The 18,778-nt window shown below is 37.8% G+C and overlaps 1 protein-coding gene across 1 annotated transcript; it reads right to left on the bottom strand.

Moving 5' to 3' along the window:
* Nucleotides 1–576: 576 nt before the first annotated feature.
* Nucleotides 577–14,473, bottom strand: ankrd10b (ankyrin repeat domain 10b). Its single transcript, XM_085374125.1, has 6 exons — nucleotides 14,163–14,473; nucleotides 13,253–13,405; nucleotides 12,233–12,324; nucleotides 4,055–4,320; nucleotides 3,172–3,279; nucleotides 577–1,097 (listed from the first exon to the last, which is right to left on the bottom strand). The coding sequence occupies exons 1-6, from the start codon at nucleotides 14,358–14,360 to the stop codon at nucleotides 898–900; spliced, it is 1,017 nt and encodes a 338-aa protein (XP_085230251.1). The 5' UTR covers nucleotides 14,361–14,473; the 3' UTR covers nucleotides 577–897.
* Between the last annotated feature and the right edge of the window lie 4,305 nt (nucleotides 14,474–18,778).

Here is an 18,778-nt window from a genome sequence, read left to right as displayed (position 1 = left end):
GCTCTGGTTTGCGTACATAGATTTACACAGGACGATACCACATCAAGAAGGAAGGGGGGGGGGGGGGGACATCTGCGATTTATTACTAAGCAAACCTGAAATTTCTAGCATGAAAATGTCAGTAGACATTTTGTGTTGTTAGCATAAGTAGTTTCTATAAAAACGCGGTACTTCCTTTCAACACGATAGATTTATCTAATACAATATTTTATTTGATTGGAATCAACTCCCCACCCCATTCGAGTTACGGGTGGCGCGGGGCGTGGCCACGGTGACGTAGCCTCGATGACGGGAAGTTTGTGCTGAGCAGCTATGATGAAGGTCGGCCCTATGACAGCTGTGCCAGCACGTGAGAGTGCAACTTTTAAAGCAGTTTTCTGTATTAAGCGAGCACACCAATAACTTTTAATGTATATATCTAATGGATAGAAAAAGAAAGTAGGATACCATGATTCTCTACACACATTATTTCATAAGCCATCTATGGCAGGAAGCAGAACAAGATGTACGGAGAAAAATCAAACTTTGGAAAACCTTTTTTTAATGAATCTTATGTGTTTCCATTTTTTAACATATTGAGACAAACAAAATTTCAGCACTGGCAGTGGTTCATCTCAAATGCTTACTTTAGTGTATTCAAAGAAAACTGCTATTTGTAGCATAAATCACAACAAGAACTAAACATTAACTTTTGTCTTTAACAACACAAAAATCCACTTTTTACGCTGCTTTATTAATGCAGTTTCAGACCCATCCAGAACAGTGGCTCTGCTGTTAATAACAAAGAAATTCAATGATCGTGACCACTCTGTGGCTTTAAGGCGAATGAATGCTTGTTTAGGCTTAGATGAGTTTCAGGCAAAAAGGAAGAGGTGTCAGGAAGATCACTTTTGTATTTTAGGATCCATGGTAAAGAAGCATGGTGCTGAAGAGGGTGTGGTCATAGAACTGCTCCGCTTTCACAGACTTCAGGTGCTCCACCTGACTGCCTCCAGTGCTAATGATCTCAGGTGAGCCGCTGTGGATGTGGTGGTCAAGGAGGATTTCTGCTGTTGGGCCGTTTGAGAAAAAGTCCTCACAGTGTCTTTCACCTGCCACTGTAAATGAAACAAATAGTCAAAAGGGCAAACAAATTGTTTTGATCGTGTTCCTGACTCTAATAGAGAACAAACGAGGCAGGGGGCGATTTTGTTTTGCACAACTATTTAAAATTCTTTTTACTACAATTCTGTAAGCAGCCATGTAAAAATAATGTCTATTACATGGCCAGCTTTCAACACACATCAAGTGGTATCCAACTCTTTGGATTTAAAAAAAAGAAAAAAAAAAGAGATCAATAAATTGCGAAATAGACTCCACGGGTTTATGCAATCTCAAAAGTTTTGACCTGAGACCTTGTTTTAAAATAGGTCACGTCCTGATCTGTAGTAATTCTGACATACAATTTGCGTTGTACCACCATGACCTAGTTCTGTGTCATTTCACAAGAAAAATCACAAGTCTTTTAAGCTCCACGACCCAACATCACAAGCAGAATTGTAAAAAATGTCAAAGGCACTGTATTTGCAATCATCTGAAAAATGTAAGCATTTTTAAAAATAAATAAATAAACACAGATGTTGTGAGACAGGAGAAAGAAAAAAAAAAAAAAAAAAAGAGCACAAGGATACACCAAGAAAACAAAGGCCACATTTATAAACTTTATACACATTTAATGATGTCAAGCAGTCAAGTACAAAGCTAAATCTGCTCAGTACTCAAAACATTTGATGCCCCAGATTCAAAGACTACACACTCAAACCTTCTGCCACGTAAAACAAAAACCATGTTCAACATGAAATAGTACTACAAAATACAGAAAGAATCCCCCCAGCGTCTATAAAATTTGAACACAGCATACATTAAGTTACCGTTTGGATTACTTAACGCAGCTTAACAAATAAGGCTTTTTGCAAAGTGTAAAAAACCATGCAAACTTTTTTTCAGCAGGACTGTTTGTACATAACAACCGATTGCAATATGGCCTGATATTAATTTAAAAAACACACTGGGTATTCTTCTGTAACACACGCAAATGCAAGCCTTGCTGCTAGTTACCTTAAAAGTTCGCCAACACACACACACACACACACACACAGTAAACATTCATCATATTTCAGACCAATCATTGACAAAGGTGAAAAAGAGGGGTTAACAAATTCTACTCTTATGGACCAGTAAATGTTACTAAAGGGCATCTAGAAACTCCAAGAAAGCTGCACAGTGAATTATGTAAATTTTAAAAGCTACATTCATGTTCAGATATGCTTTGGCATAAAGTCATTCTTCAATATAAAATGCGAAATTTCCAGAGACTTTCTTTATGTATGTTTTAAAAAGTGCTTAGGTACCAATTTCACATAAATGTCACCTATTAAATATTATTTTAAATCAACAATATTTACTGATTTATTAAACTGGGAGAAAAACAAACTCAAACATTACTATTTTTTTTGGTGTTGGCAGCAGAAGGTTGGTGTTCACAACATCAGGTGACAAATGAAGTTTTCCTTATTATACAATAATGCACAAGTTTATAAGCGTTATAATAAGACATGACTAAATATTTTTTATGAAGCCAATATAAACATTTGCACTTTTAATGCAAACAACGTGGTATAATTGTGCAAAACAAAATCATCCTTTTATTTAAAACCTAATAAAAAGTAAGCATTACACGAGAACGGTCAGTATAATCCGACGTATGCACTGACTACATATCTGTATAACAAACACATATTAATGCCTTTCTCCTTAAGAGTATAATCAGGTACATGGAAAAGTAGAAAATACAACACACACACGCACGCACGCACACAGCTAAATATCTTTCAAAGGAAGCTCTCCACCAAATCAAAACAAATGTATTTCGATATCTGTGCATTACTCAAAAAGGAAACGTACAACAAACATACAAATGGGAACATTAGCGTGTGCCATTTCACACACAAGCCCTTTACAAGTAGGCATAAGAGTTGGTGCAGCGACAGGGGGTCTGCATCGACGCCACAGTGATGACCTCCAGCTCTTTAGCTGTGGGGCTCGACCTGGCTGGTCCCCCCTGATCCATGGGCCCCGGCCCTTGTGATGGTGCAACCCCATTCATCCCAAATGCAAAGCTTCCTGGCCCACCTGAGGTTACAGTCGCTGCCAGCTCCATGTTCATGCTCTCCATCTGCGCATCTCCAGCTCCATCTAGTGGCCCATTCCCGTTAAGCAATTTGGGTTCCACACAAAAACCTGAGAGCCAAGACGAGTGGAAAAATCAGTGAGCTGAGAGCCAGGACATGTTTCCATCCATCCATTTAAAGAAAGATTTGCTTAGAAGATACAATTAACCCAGATTTTGTCCTAAAAATACATGCAGACACTTGGTCATGTGATGAAAGGAAGAATATAGTTTGTAGATGACAATTTGCTGATCTCCAATTCACCAAAACTGAATTATTTTTTGTTGTCATTCATGCATGCTAGAAATAAATTAAACAGCTGAGTGTAAAAAGAAGTTTGAGTACCCAACATCCTTTGGTGTTTCAACATTATCAATTAATATCAGGAAAATGAATTATAATCAATAAAGAGTCACTGTGTCACACTATTGCTGTGACTCACATAAAATGTGAATTAAGTCTAACAAGACCCTTTGGAGGAAAGACTTCAGAAAATATTTTTTAAAAAGTAAATACCTGCAGAGACCTACCCCCTTAATCTCCTAGATACACTGATGGTATCAATTTCAAAATCCTACTTCACTTGGTTTTCAGATTATCTTGACCTTTGACCTTGAGGTCGAGGTCACTGAGATTTGAACTCGATGGCATCAATTTCAAAATCCTATACTGTCTCGTTCTCGAGTTATTGCATTCACAAACTTTGGTGTGCATGACACTATGCCATCAACCTTTTATGGCTGAGGGGTAATAATGTCTTGAAAGTTTCAATTTCCTTTAAAAGGTAACAGAAGAGAAAAAAAAAAAAAAGTATCTGAACAGACCTGATCAGCTTAGTAACTTACCGTTAGTTCTAGCCTTCTTTCCAGGGTTTGCTTCCATGCCTTCGAAAGACCTTTTTCTGTTGGGCATACCATTCAAGAAGCTGCGTCCCTGGATGGTGGGGTAAGTGTGGCACCCATTCTGGCTCATGCCATTCAGAAAAACCCCGTTATGAGACTGAGCCATGTTTTGTTGGAAGTTCTGGGCATTGGAGAGTATTTCAGCGCACTCCCGGAATCCCTGCGCGTGGGCCAGGTCAGCAGCAGTCAGCCCACTGGCATTCCTCATACTGCACAACAGAAAAGGGAGTGTTAGAAACACTCACTGTATGCTCCATTTACACAAATAAAACACAAACAAAATGAGACAAACCCAAGCACGCACACACACCCCCACACGCACATACATACATAAACGCACGCACGCACACTCATTAAGCAAATATTCGCACACACACACGAACACAGATGTATAGAAATAGCCTGTGCTGCTCTACCCTCTCTCACATCCTCTTCGTCATCTTCATGACAGATGACGACTGATCCCTTTGGGATCATCTGCATCTTAAAGATTTCACTTGTTTCCACATAATTAAGGAAACACGTCTGCTGCAAACGGACATGGTTAAGACAGCTGAGCACATGCACTTGAACATGTATGAAATGATCCGCTGCATCCACAGGAGATCACATCCGTGGACCGCGTCAAACGGGCTACATCAAGGAGCATTCTGCGAAGAATGAGAAGTGGTTGTCATCTCACGTCTCCAGCGCCGATAGAATTCAAGGATTTCTGCAAAGCCGCATCAAAAGCGCAGTGATGTTGTCTTCTCTGTGTCAATGTCCACGTGGAAAAGCCAGCAAAGAAAATGACAGACTGGCAAAGTGACGAAATCCCCAGAGATGAGTCAGAGAATCAGAAGATGGTGAAGACTATGATGCAATCTTCAGAACAAACTCCAGAGAGTGAACGATTAGGGCGAGAACAAATCAAGGTCGAACTGCAGCACCCAAGCAACACCACTCTTCTTTTGTTGAGAATGTGAAGCTAAAGTGAACTTGTCCTCATGTTGTTTCAAGAAAAATGAGCAAGAGAATAAAAAAAAAAAAAAAAACATAATAAAATAACTCTAAGTAGTCTGTGCACTCTGTGTTAACCATAGCCAGTTGCAGCAGTGATAAAGTAACTTTCTGGGAGCAGTAATGAATGAGCAAACAGCACTGTGTCCCCTCCCCCTCACAAATTTACAGTTTTCAAACAGCATTAAAGTGTGGAAACAATTTCACCTGCAGGTAAAATGTGGACAGCAAGGAGAAAAAACTACACAGGAATAAAAAAAACTATATTTTAAAAAAGGTGCTATTAATATAAAATATGATCATTCTGCTGAAGGATACAGAAAATAATCGACCAACCAAAGCATTTCTTGCAGCTTAATGATGGAAATTTCTTTTGTCTGTTTCAGCCAGTTACAAAAACAATACTGCCGTTGTTCGGGGCCTAAATGTCATCATGCTGTGAAATGAGTTCTCTAACCAAACAGCTCAGTCTTTGTCAAAGAACTGGGAGCGCTGGCCCACATCTGACTCTGGACTGTTTTTTTGTTTTTGTTTTTTTTTTTAAAAACACGACAGGAAAAACATTGAAAGCAATCGTCACGTCGTTTCATGCATGACTAAAATGATTTACCGAAATTTTAGGAATACATTTTGTTTCATTGAACTTTGCGTTTATAGTGTTAAATTAAAAACCAGGTGATATTAACTTCCACACAAAGAGGCAGGATTTAAAGCACACAGCTGCTGTTTGGTCATTCGTGAGGTGTAGAAACTGCTCGTTCTCTGCATTTTTATCTAAACAGTTGTGCAGAAATAAACATTTCAAGAACTAGTGCATGTGAAAAAAACATTTTATAAAGAATTGAAGATTTAAAAAAAATAAAATAAAAAAATCAAACAAGTAAAAATCACACAATAAACTTGTTGCACATTACCCGTCCCCTTCAAAATTAACGCTTCCAAAGGATTAATCCAAGAGGTTACACTTTAACTGAATATCATTTACATGTTAAATGGTAGATGGATCAGTCTCACTCTAAGGAATAGAAATTCTCATGTATAATACTAAATAAGAATTTAATGTTAAAATTTGTCTCTCTTTGAACACAAACAGTTCCCTAAGTAAACAGTGGACCAGATAGACACAGAATAACATACTGTTACTGTGATAAAAATCTAACATCTTCTAATCTTAATCATTAATGTCCACTTATTGTATGATAATGGCACAACAAGTACTTGCCCTAATTCTTGTCTAGAGGAACTCAGTGGTTAAGCCTTTTTTTGGACAAGGGTGAAATTGCACCTCAACAATCCCCAAATGAGATTTCCTCTCCCTTTTCAAGCACTTAAGATATTAAAGTTGCTCCTCGTTTTGAAATCTTATATCCAATGTCAAATGAGTGATTGCAGAGACACTCGCAGATTACTGCAGCTCTTCTGTGGGGTTGGTCAAAGATAGGGAGGAGGTTATAGGTGCAGTGATTTTTTTTATGTGTCTGTATATGTTGTGGATCTCTTAAGGAGGAAGCTAAACATTAGACACTCATGAGTGCCAGGCATTTTAAATGCCTGACTATAAGTGCAAATTTCAAGTTTTCAGATAAAGTCTGCTGCAAATTAATTCTCTCATTTCTTTATTTGACCCTCTGGCTTCATTTCCAGCATTGACTTGTTTCCAAACCAAATCTCAGCTTGAACATCGCCCTCCACATAACTGAAACAATATGCCCCTTTTCTATTTCCTTAATTATTTAAACCATTATTCCTTTAGTGAGACCTGACATCTATGGTAATCACTAATCCAACAAAATGGATAGCTGTGTATAGCTTAAAAGAAAAAAAAAAACAAAACAACAACAAAAAAACAAAAACAAAAAAACAACTTAAAAAAGGAAGCGTTAATTCTTTGTAAATGCCTGGTATGCTTTGCTTTTCGGTCCTAAGCACACAATATGCATCTTCTCTAACTATTGTCTAACCTTCCAGAGGCAGCCTATTATCATGCTACATGTTGACATGGGACTCACGTGATTAACCCTGTCCATTTAAAGGACTCCTATGGTTAGTTCACAAAATAAAGACAAATCATAAAATTAAAAAAAAGAGGCTAAATACAGGAACAATCATGGATAATAAGCAAAGCATGCAGGTCTAAAACTTTAGTTTTGATTTATTAAAAAACCTAGCATTAAAACCAATCACCGCAAGAAATACCTCAACAGTTTGCCAGTGTGTAGATAGGAAGCGATAGTGAGAACACTCAATGCCACAACAGTGCGGCTATCCCAGGGAACGGGGCAGACTCAGCAGTGTCTATTCTCCCCCTTTCTAGGATTACTTGAAAAAACCAAGTCATTTCCAATTCAATGGCTGCAAAACATTAAGATGTACGGTTCTGTTTCTGTTAACAGTATAGAAAACTTTTTTTGTAAACTTATTGTCACTTTCATAAAGGAAAAGGTGACAAAGATTAGAAGTCAAAACAGACTATGATATTGTATAGGGTTAATACTGTGACATACAAAAGAAAACATTTCTGTGTATAACGTAAAATATTTGGTACAGTGAAATGACAGTGAATAACCATTGCAACAGGATGATGTTAGCATTAGACAGTTCAGTACATGATGTTATGCAAATCTAACCCATCTCACTCAGCTGCTCTAAGCATGCCTGCACTACGCTCATCACCGGCAGCCTCTAAGCACTGGCCTACCTGCTGCTAGTTTGCTACTGGACCACCTTTACAGTTTGAGGCTCATGACAAAAAAGAATTTCTTAGAAATCTACCCCCCAAAAAGTCTATATAGTTTTAGTGCTAAGTTTATTTTAGCGTTCTAGAGCAAAATCAGAGCATTGGTTTTATGATTCTAATTAAATACTGGATTTCAAAAAGTAAAGCTCATATTTATAAAGCTGGGTCTGATTTATTTAGTTACCATATATCTACTTTATGAGTGGTTCTACGAGTACTTTATAGATGTCCTTATCATTTTTCTTGGTAGTGTATTTATAATAGGATTTAAGATGGCGTTCGTTCAAGTGACTTGGCGCAAACAGCCAAAGATGTTGATCCTGTCAGCACTCGGGACAGAGCTACAAATAAAACCATGATGAACTGTGACACTGGGGAAAGTTTTGAAGAGTTTTATTTAATCGTTTTTATGTTCCAGTAAGGAATTATGTAAAAGTTATGACTGTCAACCCAATCTTTTAGACTAAAGCAGAAACGCTTGCACAGAGGTGTTGCCAAAATGCCTGCTGAGCGTCAAGGCATGCTTCAAGAAGGACCCAAGTTGTATCCAACCATGACACCACTGAGTAAAATAACACAAACCTCAGGTTTAGGTGGACTTAATGTTGTTCCCACTCATTTAAAAAAAGAAAAAAAAAAGAAAGGTGCATAAAAGCATCTGTAGGTGACGGCCAAAGGAATGAAAGTATTTCATACATAATTCAAGCCTTTCAAGAGCACTTCCTTCTAATGAATCAAATGAGTACATCACACTCTTCTTGTGTCTCTTCTTTCTTCCACATGGAAAATGTGAAGATAAGCAGAAACAGTCAAAGCTGCAAAATGCTCTGACATATAGTCAAAGCTTACAGTTTTATCATTTATGAATTACTTCTCCCCGTTGAAAAGGAAATCTCAGATGACAAGTGTGTTCAAGAGGATGTAATACAAAGCAAGCATAAAACAAAGCCAAGAAGATGAACAGCCCACTGAGGAAAATCCTCAATGAAAAATGTAGATTTAAGCGACTGAATAAAACTCATTCATTCATTCACTGTTCATATAATCAATGTGACAAGGACATCCTGTTTGCGTGAAATATAATTTAGCCGCTTTGCTGTAAAAACGTACTCTCAAAGGCTTCTGTGAAAATATTTGGAGGCATTGCTTTTCTTTTATAACCATGGTAATGTTGATGTGAGCTTCCATTAAGAATAAACCATTCATAATCCACTAAATCCATTTTACTGCCTTAGGTCCTGTACAAAACACTCCACAGTAAAAACGTGCTTGTTATTGAAGCTTCGCTCCCATAATGCAGTGAGTGGACCGGAGGGCAAAAGAAGTGTTTAGATGCCTATCACGGAGCTTTAATCTGACATGAAAGAAATGTGACATGGAGATGGATGTTCAAGTAATAGATCTCAAAGAGTAGACTCAATGTTCAAGCTAACTTCCAAAAAGAAAATGCAGAAACTTTGACTTCAATAACAGCATTTATAATAAAAAATTACCAAAGCTCTAAATGAGTGGATTTAGAGCTATTTGTCCTGACTAACAGATTCAAATTAGAAGATTATCAACACAGTATTTTAGACTTTGTATATTACACATATTTTGAATTAAACAACTAAAAATTAGGGTATAAAAACTAAAAGCATAAGAACACAACTTAGTTCATATAGTAGTATATGATGTAGACTACTATGTATTGCAGAGTTGTATTATTATAGTATAAACTGCATAAACAAAAATCTTTTCCCAGCAAAATATTTTCTCTCTTATGCATCAGATATAATGCACCATGAGTGCTACCAACGACTGATTGCCTGAATAATTATCACGTCAAGGTTCATTTGCTGCCTTGCCACCATGACAGCAGACTATTTTCTTTGTCAACCTTTGTTAGCATTGGAATATTTTGTTAGCAGATGTTTGAAAGCCCTTTGATGCTGAAATTTGTTATTTTGTCATGAGCCCCAGTCCCACCTGCTGTGCCTTAGTCTTCCCCCCAGCTGCGCCCCCGCTACATTTCTGAGTCATAAGTTAAATAAAATGAAAAACAAACAAACTTGATAATAAACTAAACTAAATATCTGTGATCTGCAGGGAGAAAAACAAAACAAAACAAAAAAATCACATATCATTTTCATCAAAAAATATAATACTCATCAGCTGATAACCAAATGCACACTGCGTGAACCACTGCTGAGCTTCTCTGCATGAAAGCAGTGGATTTAATTTGCCAAGGCAACCGTAGCAACCAGGGTGTTTATACAAGGAGAAAATGAAGTGTTTTTAATTTCCATCGAGTGTTTTTTATGACTCTGGGACACGCACTCTGTGAAACTATGCGGAACAGATTATGCATGGTGTGTGTGTCTCTAAGACCTTTTGAAAAGGCGTGTGAGCACTGTTTGCATTCCTTTACTGAAACAAGGCCCAAAGTCAGCACTGCTCTCAGATTATGTTCAGTATTGTCATGGTTATACCTAAAGCTCACTTTTACTGCTTCATGGTGGGATTTACCTTCTTTACAGAGAGCTTTTGGTGCACAAAGATTTATTAGACTACAAAAAAATTAACATACATATAAACTCCTTGGTAGCTTGGGGTTTCTGTTCTCTAATGGGATCACAAAGAAAAGGCAGGCAGTATGTTGCAGAAAATGAAGCTGCAAGACTTCATAATTGAAAAACAAAAACAAATAAAACATGTTGAGTCTAACATCTAAACTCCTAAGACTAAAGTAAGCAGCAACTTTTAATTTCTTTGTGCATTAAAAAGCTACTTACAAACCCGGTAACCTACTTTAGTGAGAAGCAACTCAAGGCTTTTTTTTTTGTTTTGTTTGTTTTACAGCTGGATAACACAGGTAAGCTGTGAGTATGTAAACTGGGTGCCTAATTCATTAGGCTTATTCACATGACCTTTAGGAAAGTAACAGCTATGATCTAACGATATAGCTGTTGTTATTTCAAGTCCTGCTGGTCTTGAAGCTAAATTTAACAAACAGGAAAAGTGAGTCTTGCCTCACTTCTTTGTTCATGTGTCAGATCGAACATCAGTGATAACAATGTTTTCTATAAATGGGTATGTTGGCAAAACAACTGTAAAGGTGTGACTGATCATTACTACAAGAGGAGATTATGTCTACCTCCTAAAATAATAAGCTAAATTTATCGTGCAAGATCTATTATATCTAACTCTGTTATCTGCTCAATGCAGATATTATTGTTAATTTTAATGATCCTTGAAAAAGGTGGACATGAAAGCAGCCAAAACAATCTTGCAAAAACTTAAAAAAAAAAAAAAGATTTTGCATTTCCAAACACGGCCACCTAATCAATGCATTTTCATTCAATGCAACACCTTACAGCCTTTCCACAATGACAGTAAAGAGGTATTCAGATAAAAAAGCAATGTGCATTTGGTCACCCAGTTAAGCTGTGTATTTAAGACACAAATCTTTAAAACAAATGTTAACAAAGAAAACCACACTCTAGATTTAACAGAGATCATGCAACATGGCCTACTAATTAAACAGTTTATCAACCTTTACATTAAGTTGCCCTAATGTTTGTGTAATAATCGTGCTGGACTGAAAAAGTCAGCCATCTAGATGAAAGACGCCGTGCAGAGTTAATAATCAACTTTTACTGTAACACACATAAAGTGTAGCAGACTATAAAGGTAATAAACGTCTGCTTATTCAAGTACACAAGCAGGCACTTGTGGAATATGTCTTATCTGATAATGTTACACACAGAGAGCAACTTAATGCGAATTGTTGCAATGAAAAACAACAATTTTTAAGGATTAACAAAATGTGTCACATTTTCAAGGAAGCGCCACCAATTCTGTTAATGTTTAACATGTCAAGCAAGCTAACTTTGTTATATTATTACCGTTTCACAAAATGCATCTCTAGAACTTCTAAAAACATTTTCAAGGATGTAATTGTCTACACAGTTGTCTGGTGTACATTTTTAATGAACCCATGAACAATAAAACAAAGTTGATTTTATTTTGTTGAGCTAAATGACTAATTCAGTCCTTTGCTCAAATCTTGTTTAAAGTTATATACAGACACAACCTGAACTGATTTAAAGTAAAGTAACCGCTTCTAGAGCAGCATTCCTTTTGGCTGGAGCTAATATAATATAATATCAAAAATTTTAATCTTAGTAATTACATTCTGCACCTTCTACAAATTTATGTTTAAGACCTGCACTGTTAATTTTGCAGATCACATATTTGCAGCTTTGAAGAAACTGAATAAAACATTTAGACTTAACAACTGTACTGATGTGAGTTTGGTGGCGATCCCTTGTAAAGGTGTAACTAAGTTGCTGGATAGTACAGAGGAAAAGAAATGATGACACAGGACTGATCACAGGACTTACTCAGCTTTCGCTCCCTGAATCAAGAGAGTGTTGATACACTCCAGGCTGCCCGCGCGAGCAGCCTTGTGGATGGGCGTCTCGCCCACATAGTCCTGAGTGATGACAAGAGACCGCAGTTATATATAGAATGTATCAGACAGACATTACCAATTAAGTATTTATCAAATGTATCACATATTACTGCATCCTAAGCACATACTGGATATTATAAAAGGGTGTAACGCTGCAGGGCAGAGCCTGAACTTTTCACCCAGACATTAATGCCGCCCACACACATTTACAGTTGCACATTAGTAAGAGTGCAGCAGAGGAAAGAGGAGAGGGGGGGGAGTGAGGCAGCTTTCTCCAACCACAATGCAACGTAGGCTGCACTCAAATATCACACTTTCCTACTGCCCAATCCCAGGAAAGTTAAAAGGCTACACACTCAAGAGGAAAAGGTCCGCAAATCTGAGAACTTTCCCTTGTGTTTATTTCCACAGACGCTAAGCAGATTCAATGGGAGTTGCAAAGCAATGTGGTTCCTGATTACGACAATATGTTATGTCACTGTGCCCCACTAATCTGATTCCTCTCAGTAGTGCAGTGGAGCATAAAATATAGCCTCAGCGCATGAGCCTGTCTGTGTATGAAATCCCACGGAGAGGAAAAGACGGATGAGTGAGGCACTCAACAGTCTGACAGTGGCTGCTTCGGGAAATATGGTGAAGAAATAAATAAATAAAATGGAATGTGAGGGCATTGGTGGGACAAATGGAGGAGTGAGCAGCAACACTGCCAGGGCCGTGACCCCAAATTAGAATTATCCTCTTCAATGGGATTATCTGAGCTCAACCCCTCACGCTCCTTTCACTCGCCCCCTCCCCTGCTTCCTTTTCATTTCACATAAAAACCATTGTCCCTTTTTTTTTTTTTTTTTTAAATTATGTTTTCCTCTTGTCCCACTTTGTAACAAATGCAGTCTACATGTCACTTCAGGAAACTCTGTGAAAAAGGATGAGAGTGGGTCTGATATCGTACCTGTTTGTTAATATCTGCACCAGCTTGAAGCAACCATAACAAACACTCAGGGTGGCCCCCAAAAGCAGCAATGTGAGTGGGCGTCTGTGCAAACCTGGAGGTTACCGCGTTCACACCACAGCCCACCTGAACCAGACGCATCACACAATCGAGCTGTGAAGACACAAGTGCAATGCACATACAGTCAGACAGGCCCATTACCTGCATTCTGAGACAGGGCAGGTACAGACAAGTGTGTTACAGCAGCCGAAAAAGGGCAAAAATGAAGCGCTCCTATGTGGGCTGACTGGGTTTTCGAGGCACAATTATCAAAGCTTTGCCTCGGGGTATGAATCCAGTCTCTGTACAAACGTGAGGCCTATTCTTTTCTAATGTGCAGTTTGTTAAACAAGTCTTACCACGAGTGTTTTTTATACTCAAACGCTTCATTAAAAATGAGTCATTAGCGCCGGGAGTTGGCTTGAAAGCAGTTTGAATAACCGCCCTTTTTAGCCGCAAACCTGCTACAGTCCGCGAGGCTACATCCAATTTAACTAACTGCTCGTTAGCTAACATTTGTGGCTCTTGTAATGCTAGAATTTCGTGTTAAACCTATCGCCTAAAGCCATTAGTTAATATTAATAGGGTTCTTGTTCAACACTAGGTAAAAACGTACCTACAATTTTGCGCATACTAATACAATTCATTGAAAACTAGCTTTAAAAAGTATCGCTTTAACTTCAACGGTCCATTGTCTGCCTGCACTCAGGGACGGCTGCTTCTTCGTCTCATCAGCTAACAGTTAACGGAAACATCAGGAAATGGCCGAGACGAGCCTCATGATGTCGAAGAGCGACGACGCTCCTTCTGGATAACATTTCGCCAAAAAAAAATATCCATTAACTAAAACCCGGGCGGACAGAAGCGATACCTTTCCGAAGTGAGCAGCCCAATGTATGGGCGTCCAGCCGTAGAAAGTGTCCTCCACCGTGAGGTCGGCCGGGTTTGATGTGCACTGAAGGAGGGAGCACAAGGCACCGACGTCTCCATCCCTGCAAGCCCGATGGAGAGGGAAGCGGCTGTTTAAGACCTCCTCGCTTGAGAATCCAGACTCCACTCCCACCGACATGGTAACGAAATTATAAATATTAGTCGACTATTTAAGAGGAGAGAGTAAATTAACTAGATGTGATTCAGTCCTCCGCGCCGACTCTGCGACCGTGCACGAGGACACACGCCACCCTGAATGGCGCGTCTTTCTCTGCCTGACAACACAAAGCAGGAGGCGTAGAGCACGCGCCGAGCTGAAACCCGAGAACCGCTGAGAGAGCCGCAAACTGCGGACTGGACGTCACATTCCCGATTTCCCCGCTTTCCTCTCTGGTCACTGTCGAGTGCCAGATTTTACGTTAGACCAGGAGCCTGTAATTACTTTCTACGGAAGATTGATGATATCCCAAAAAGGTGTTCTTATAATGTTATGAAACTCTGATGTTCAATTTTTCAGCTATGTGTTGAAAACGAAATGTTGAAAAAAAAAATACATAATAAGAATCCAATTAGATAACTTAGGACCTTTCCTTCTGAACACCTCTGGACTTCCTTGTTTAATAATGTACAGTGGGAGAATACATGGTGGACTGTATCAACAAGAGCACTCAGAGAGCTTAATTCCCACTTAAGAGCAAGGGCTATACTAAAACTTTGATGTTTTATGATGTTTTTTAGTACAGCCTGCTGACATCAGCCTGTTTTGGTGAAAAAATAAAAGCTGTGTTATACAGTTTCTCTGTCATATGATATATTACTAGATATGATTTCATGATTTTTTTTCAAGGTCTACTTTGATTTTTGGAAGTAACAATGAAAGTCAAGGTCAAATGCTTTATGCAAACTATATTTTCCCCCTCTATGTCTGTACATACACACTCATATCTCTGAGTGAGCAGATCATCCCCACGCAGCTCAGTAAACAAGGGTGGAGACTATAAGAGGACAACAATGGGAGAAAGGACACATATCATTCATTTTTCTCAGTTATCTGAGATTTACTTAATGCATTTTTTGTGATGACTGAGTGCAGCGTGAAAAAACAAATAGTACATAAACATATAACTCTCCAAAAAAACCAAAAATATAAATTATATACATAGGCATTATTTTGGGGGGTTAGGAACATCCTTGTTGACATTCCTATTGTGTTTTAATGCTACCTGTAGTAGATGTGATGAGTTATAATAGCACATATCTCTGCATGTCAGCCAATGAATGTCTTTCGCCTGCAAATCACTGATATTAGAGTTGTTTTAAATTGAAATATTTCATGTTTATATTATTATTCACAGTATAGAATATATTCTCTAACACACTTATCATCACGTTAATGTACTGAATTTATTATCCAGTCAGTTCACAATCACTGACAGTCACCTCTATGCCACCTTCTGTATATCTGAGTCACTGGATTAGTTAAAGCACAATGGACAAAAAACGGGTAGGCAGAAATGAATCAGTCTTGAAATAAATTATTAGTATCCATCACAATATATCAATAATGGATAAGATAAGGTAAATAAGATGATTTCATTGTTTCCCACAGGAGAAATGAGCACACTTTCAGGAAATACCTATCTTAAAATAAATTAAGCAATAATAAGGACTTAAAAACCAGTTACCTTCTTAAAAACTTCTCTACTCCTCTTGGTGTTCAACTGACAGAAGGACAAATGAACATTTATAGCAGTTATATTTACACAAAGGGACGCTGTGACTCCTACCAAAGTTCATCAGCATAAATCAGAGCACGACATGCACGAGGGGCCAGAATCCCGTTGGCCTGCCAAACTGTGGATGGGACTAAAATATCTTGGTGGGTGAGGAGGGTTGTTGTTCCCACAATCCTTTCCTGTCATTGTGTGACAGCTATTGATCACCAAAAACACGATACCCCCTCCCCCCCACCCCCACCAAAAAAAACCCAGCACCATGCTTTAATCCATGGTAACACACATTATGAGGTCAAGTGAGGCTAGTTGTTCTTACTTATTTTCAAATAGTTAACACGTAAATAGATGTAATTAAATGTGAATATCACTGTGGATTTATTTACTACTAAGAGTTACAAATAAATCACAACTCTGTTCATTTCCTGAATTTCCTGCTGAGCACGTATACAGGAACTATTTCTATCTAATTCCCTTCCCTTTCTGCTCAAGGGCTCTGGTGAATGACTGGCAATGGACCAAACCACTGTGAGGCAAATGTAGGAGAGTCCATGCTATAATTAGCACAAGAGCTTTCAGTGCACGTTATTATAGTATTTAACATCAGTTATATTTACAGTGCAGCACTGAGGAGGATAATGCTTTTTTCCAACGTAATTTTGTCTCATGGTTGGAATGAAGTGGCCATACAGTTTTGGGATGAGTGGTTCGGATTTGAAGGGTGTGGAAGAGTTCAGTGCCACACTTTATTTTCTCAGTTCTGTTTAGTGTCACTAAATTTCCAGTAGGTTTTCTTATATAGATTATGTGGCATAATTCATCAACAAATAGACAGATCAAACAATTAATCCAGTATCATGGTGACAGCCCAACAGATGCATTTTGTGTTGACAAAAATGACTGAAACAAATGATTTCCTTTAAAGCTGTATATTTCATTTTATTTTTAAGCATTATTAGTTCTAGTATTACATTATTATTATTATTATTATTATTATTATTATTATGAATACAATATTTTTTTTAGTTTTTTCATTTTCACAAACAATCCATAATTACATAACATAATATAGTGTACAGTTGAGAGCAATAAAAAACAAAACAAACAAACAAACCAAAAACTAAACACAAAACAAAACACCAGCCCAGATCCATCTAAAAAAAGAAAAAAGAAATACAATACAGTACAATACCTGTGGTCCCAGTAGTAAAATGCAGTTTGAACACTCAAGAGAATCCTTGTAGCATAATATTAGAGACATGAGGATCCACATACTTCAAGTATGGTTTCCACACCTTGTAAGATATTCCAATGGCACGAGATCCAACACTACTCTTTGCCAGCCTTTAATAGTTAGTGCTTTTTCATTAATTCAGTCTGTAAGTGAGGGTGGCCCAGATGAAAATAAAATACTATATTATAGTATAGTTTTAAACTATAGGGATAAGTACAAAATGATTATAGCCACCCACCACAACCTTTAAAGAAGCTGCATCCAAAATAGTTTACGTCTAACGTTAGAATTTAGGTAAATATATCACTGAAATGGCAAAAAGAAAAAGAAAAAGAAAGAAGACTTATCACATATTTACTCTTACCACTAGATGGCAGCATATAACAATAACTTATACATACAGGCACAGCGCTGACAGCTGTTAACAGGTACAAACAGCTACCAACACACTTAGTTTAAAACAAACAAACAAACAAGTAAACAAAAACACATTTTAATGTTATTAGCATTATAATTATTATCCTTTCAAAACCCATACAGCTTTTTATTGTCTACACAAACACAGGGCAGGTGCTTTCTCCATATACTGCAAATCATTTGGGCTTGTTTCTGAAGTATTATTTCCGCACACTGGGGGGAGCTATAGACCACAGCGCACTAGGTTTATCGCATGATGTCATGTTTATGACAATCCTGAACCACATAAAGAGCATTATGGTTGTTCAATATATCTATGCCAGTTTATCCCTTTAGTTTAGAGCACCAGGTCAGTAAATATTCACAATTATTAACTATAATAATAATAATAATAATAATAATAATAATAATAATAATAATAATAATAAAAATAATAATATCAATAGTATTAGTAGTACATTTTCAGGACTTCATTAAAAGGTAGAATTTTATTCACACTAACAAAGAAAACAGGCATCGCTACCACTGTATCTTCAGCATTAGTAAACTATTAGAATGACAAATATGGTGAATATAAGTCCAAATATAAATATTCACAGCTACAATAATACAATAATCAGCATCTATTTCTATCCAAAGGACAAAAAGTAGATGTGCAACATTTGCCTTTCAGCTGAAGTGGAACCGATGTCTGAAACAGACATAGGTCTACTCAGCGATTACTAAATGTGTTTATTAACTGGCCATTACCGAATAGTGCTGTTTTCCAGCTTTTAGTGCTGCCATGTAGACTCCACGGAGCCTGTCCCAGCATGCAGCACCAAGCTCCAGAGCTGTTTTCACTCATGAGAAAAGCTTTGGAATGAGGGGAATTTTAATGAAGCTTTGTGATGTGCGTCACCCTGATATCACTGCGATGATGTCATGCTCCACTTTAGCCATTTACCATGCTCTGGTCCACACTTCATTACCCAGTTTCCCCAGATCACCTCCTTATTAAGAGCCCTTTAACAAGTGACATCAGGGTCAGCGTTCATGTGGACATTAATCAGTGTGACAGAAAGCAACAGTAAGTCGCATTCTGATCAGCGAGGGGTTACTTTGCAAGTACAACCACTCCCTGTTCTAGTAATGTCCCTCCTCCCTTTCCTGAAATAACACAGCGTATAACAC

This window comes from Diplotaxodon limnothrissa, linkage group LG16 (assembly GCF_057381915.1).
Source record: "Diplotaxodon limnothrissa isolate DT_005_m linkage group LG16, D_limnothrissa_male_GT1.1, whole genome shotgun sequence".
NCBI lineage: Eukaryota > Metazoa > Chordata > Actinopteri > Cichliformes > Cichlidae > Diplotaxodon > Diplotaxodon limnothrissa.
The sequence above is the reverse complement of the archived record's forward strand: the minus strand, read 5'-3'. Positions and strand labels throughout refer to the sequence as shown.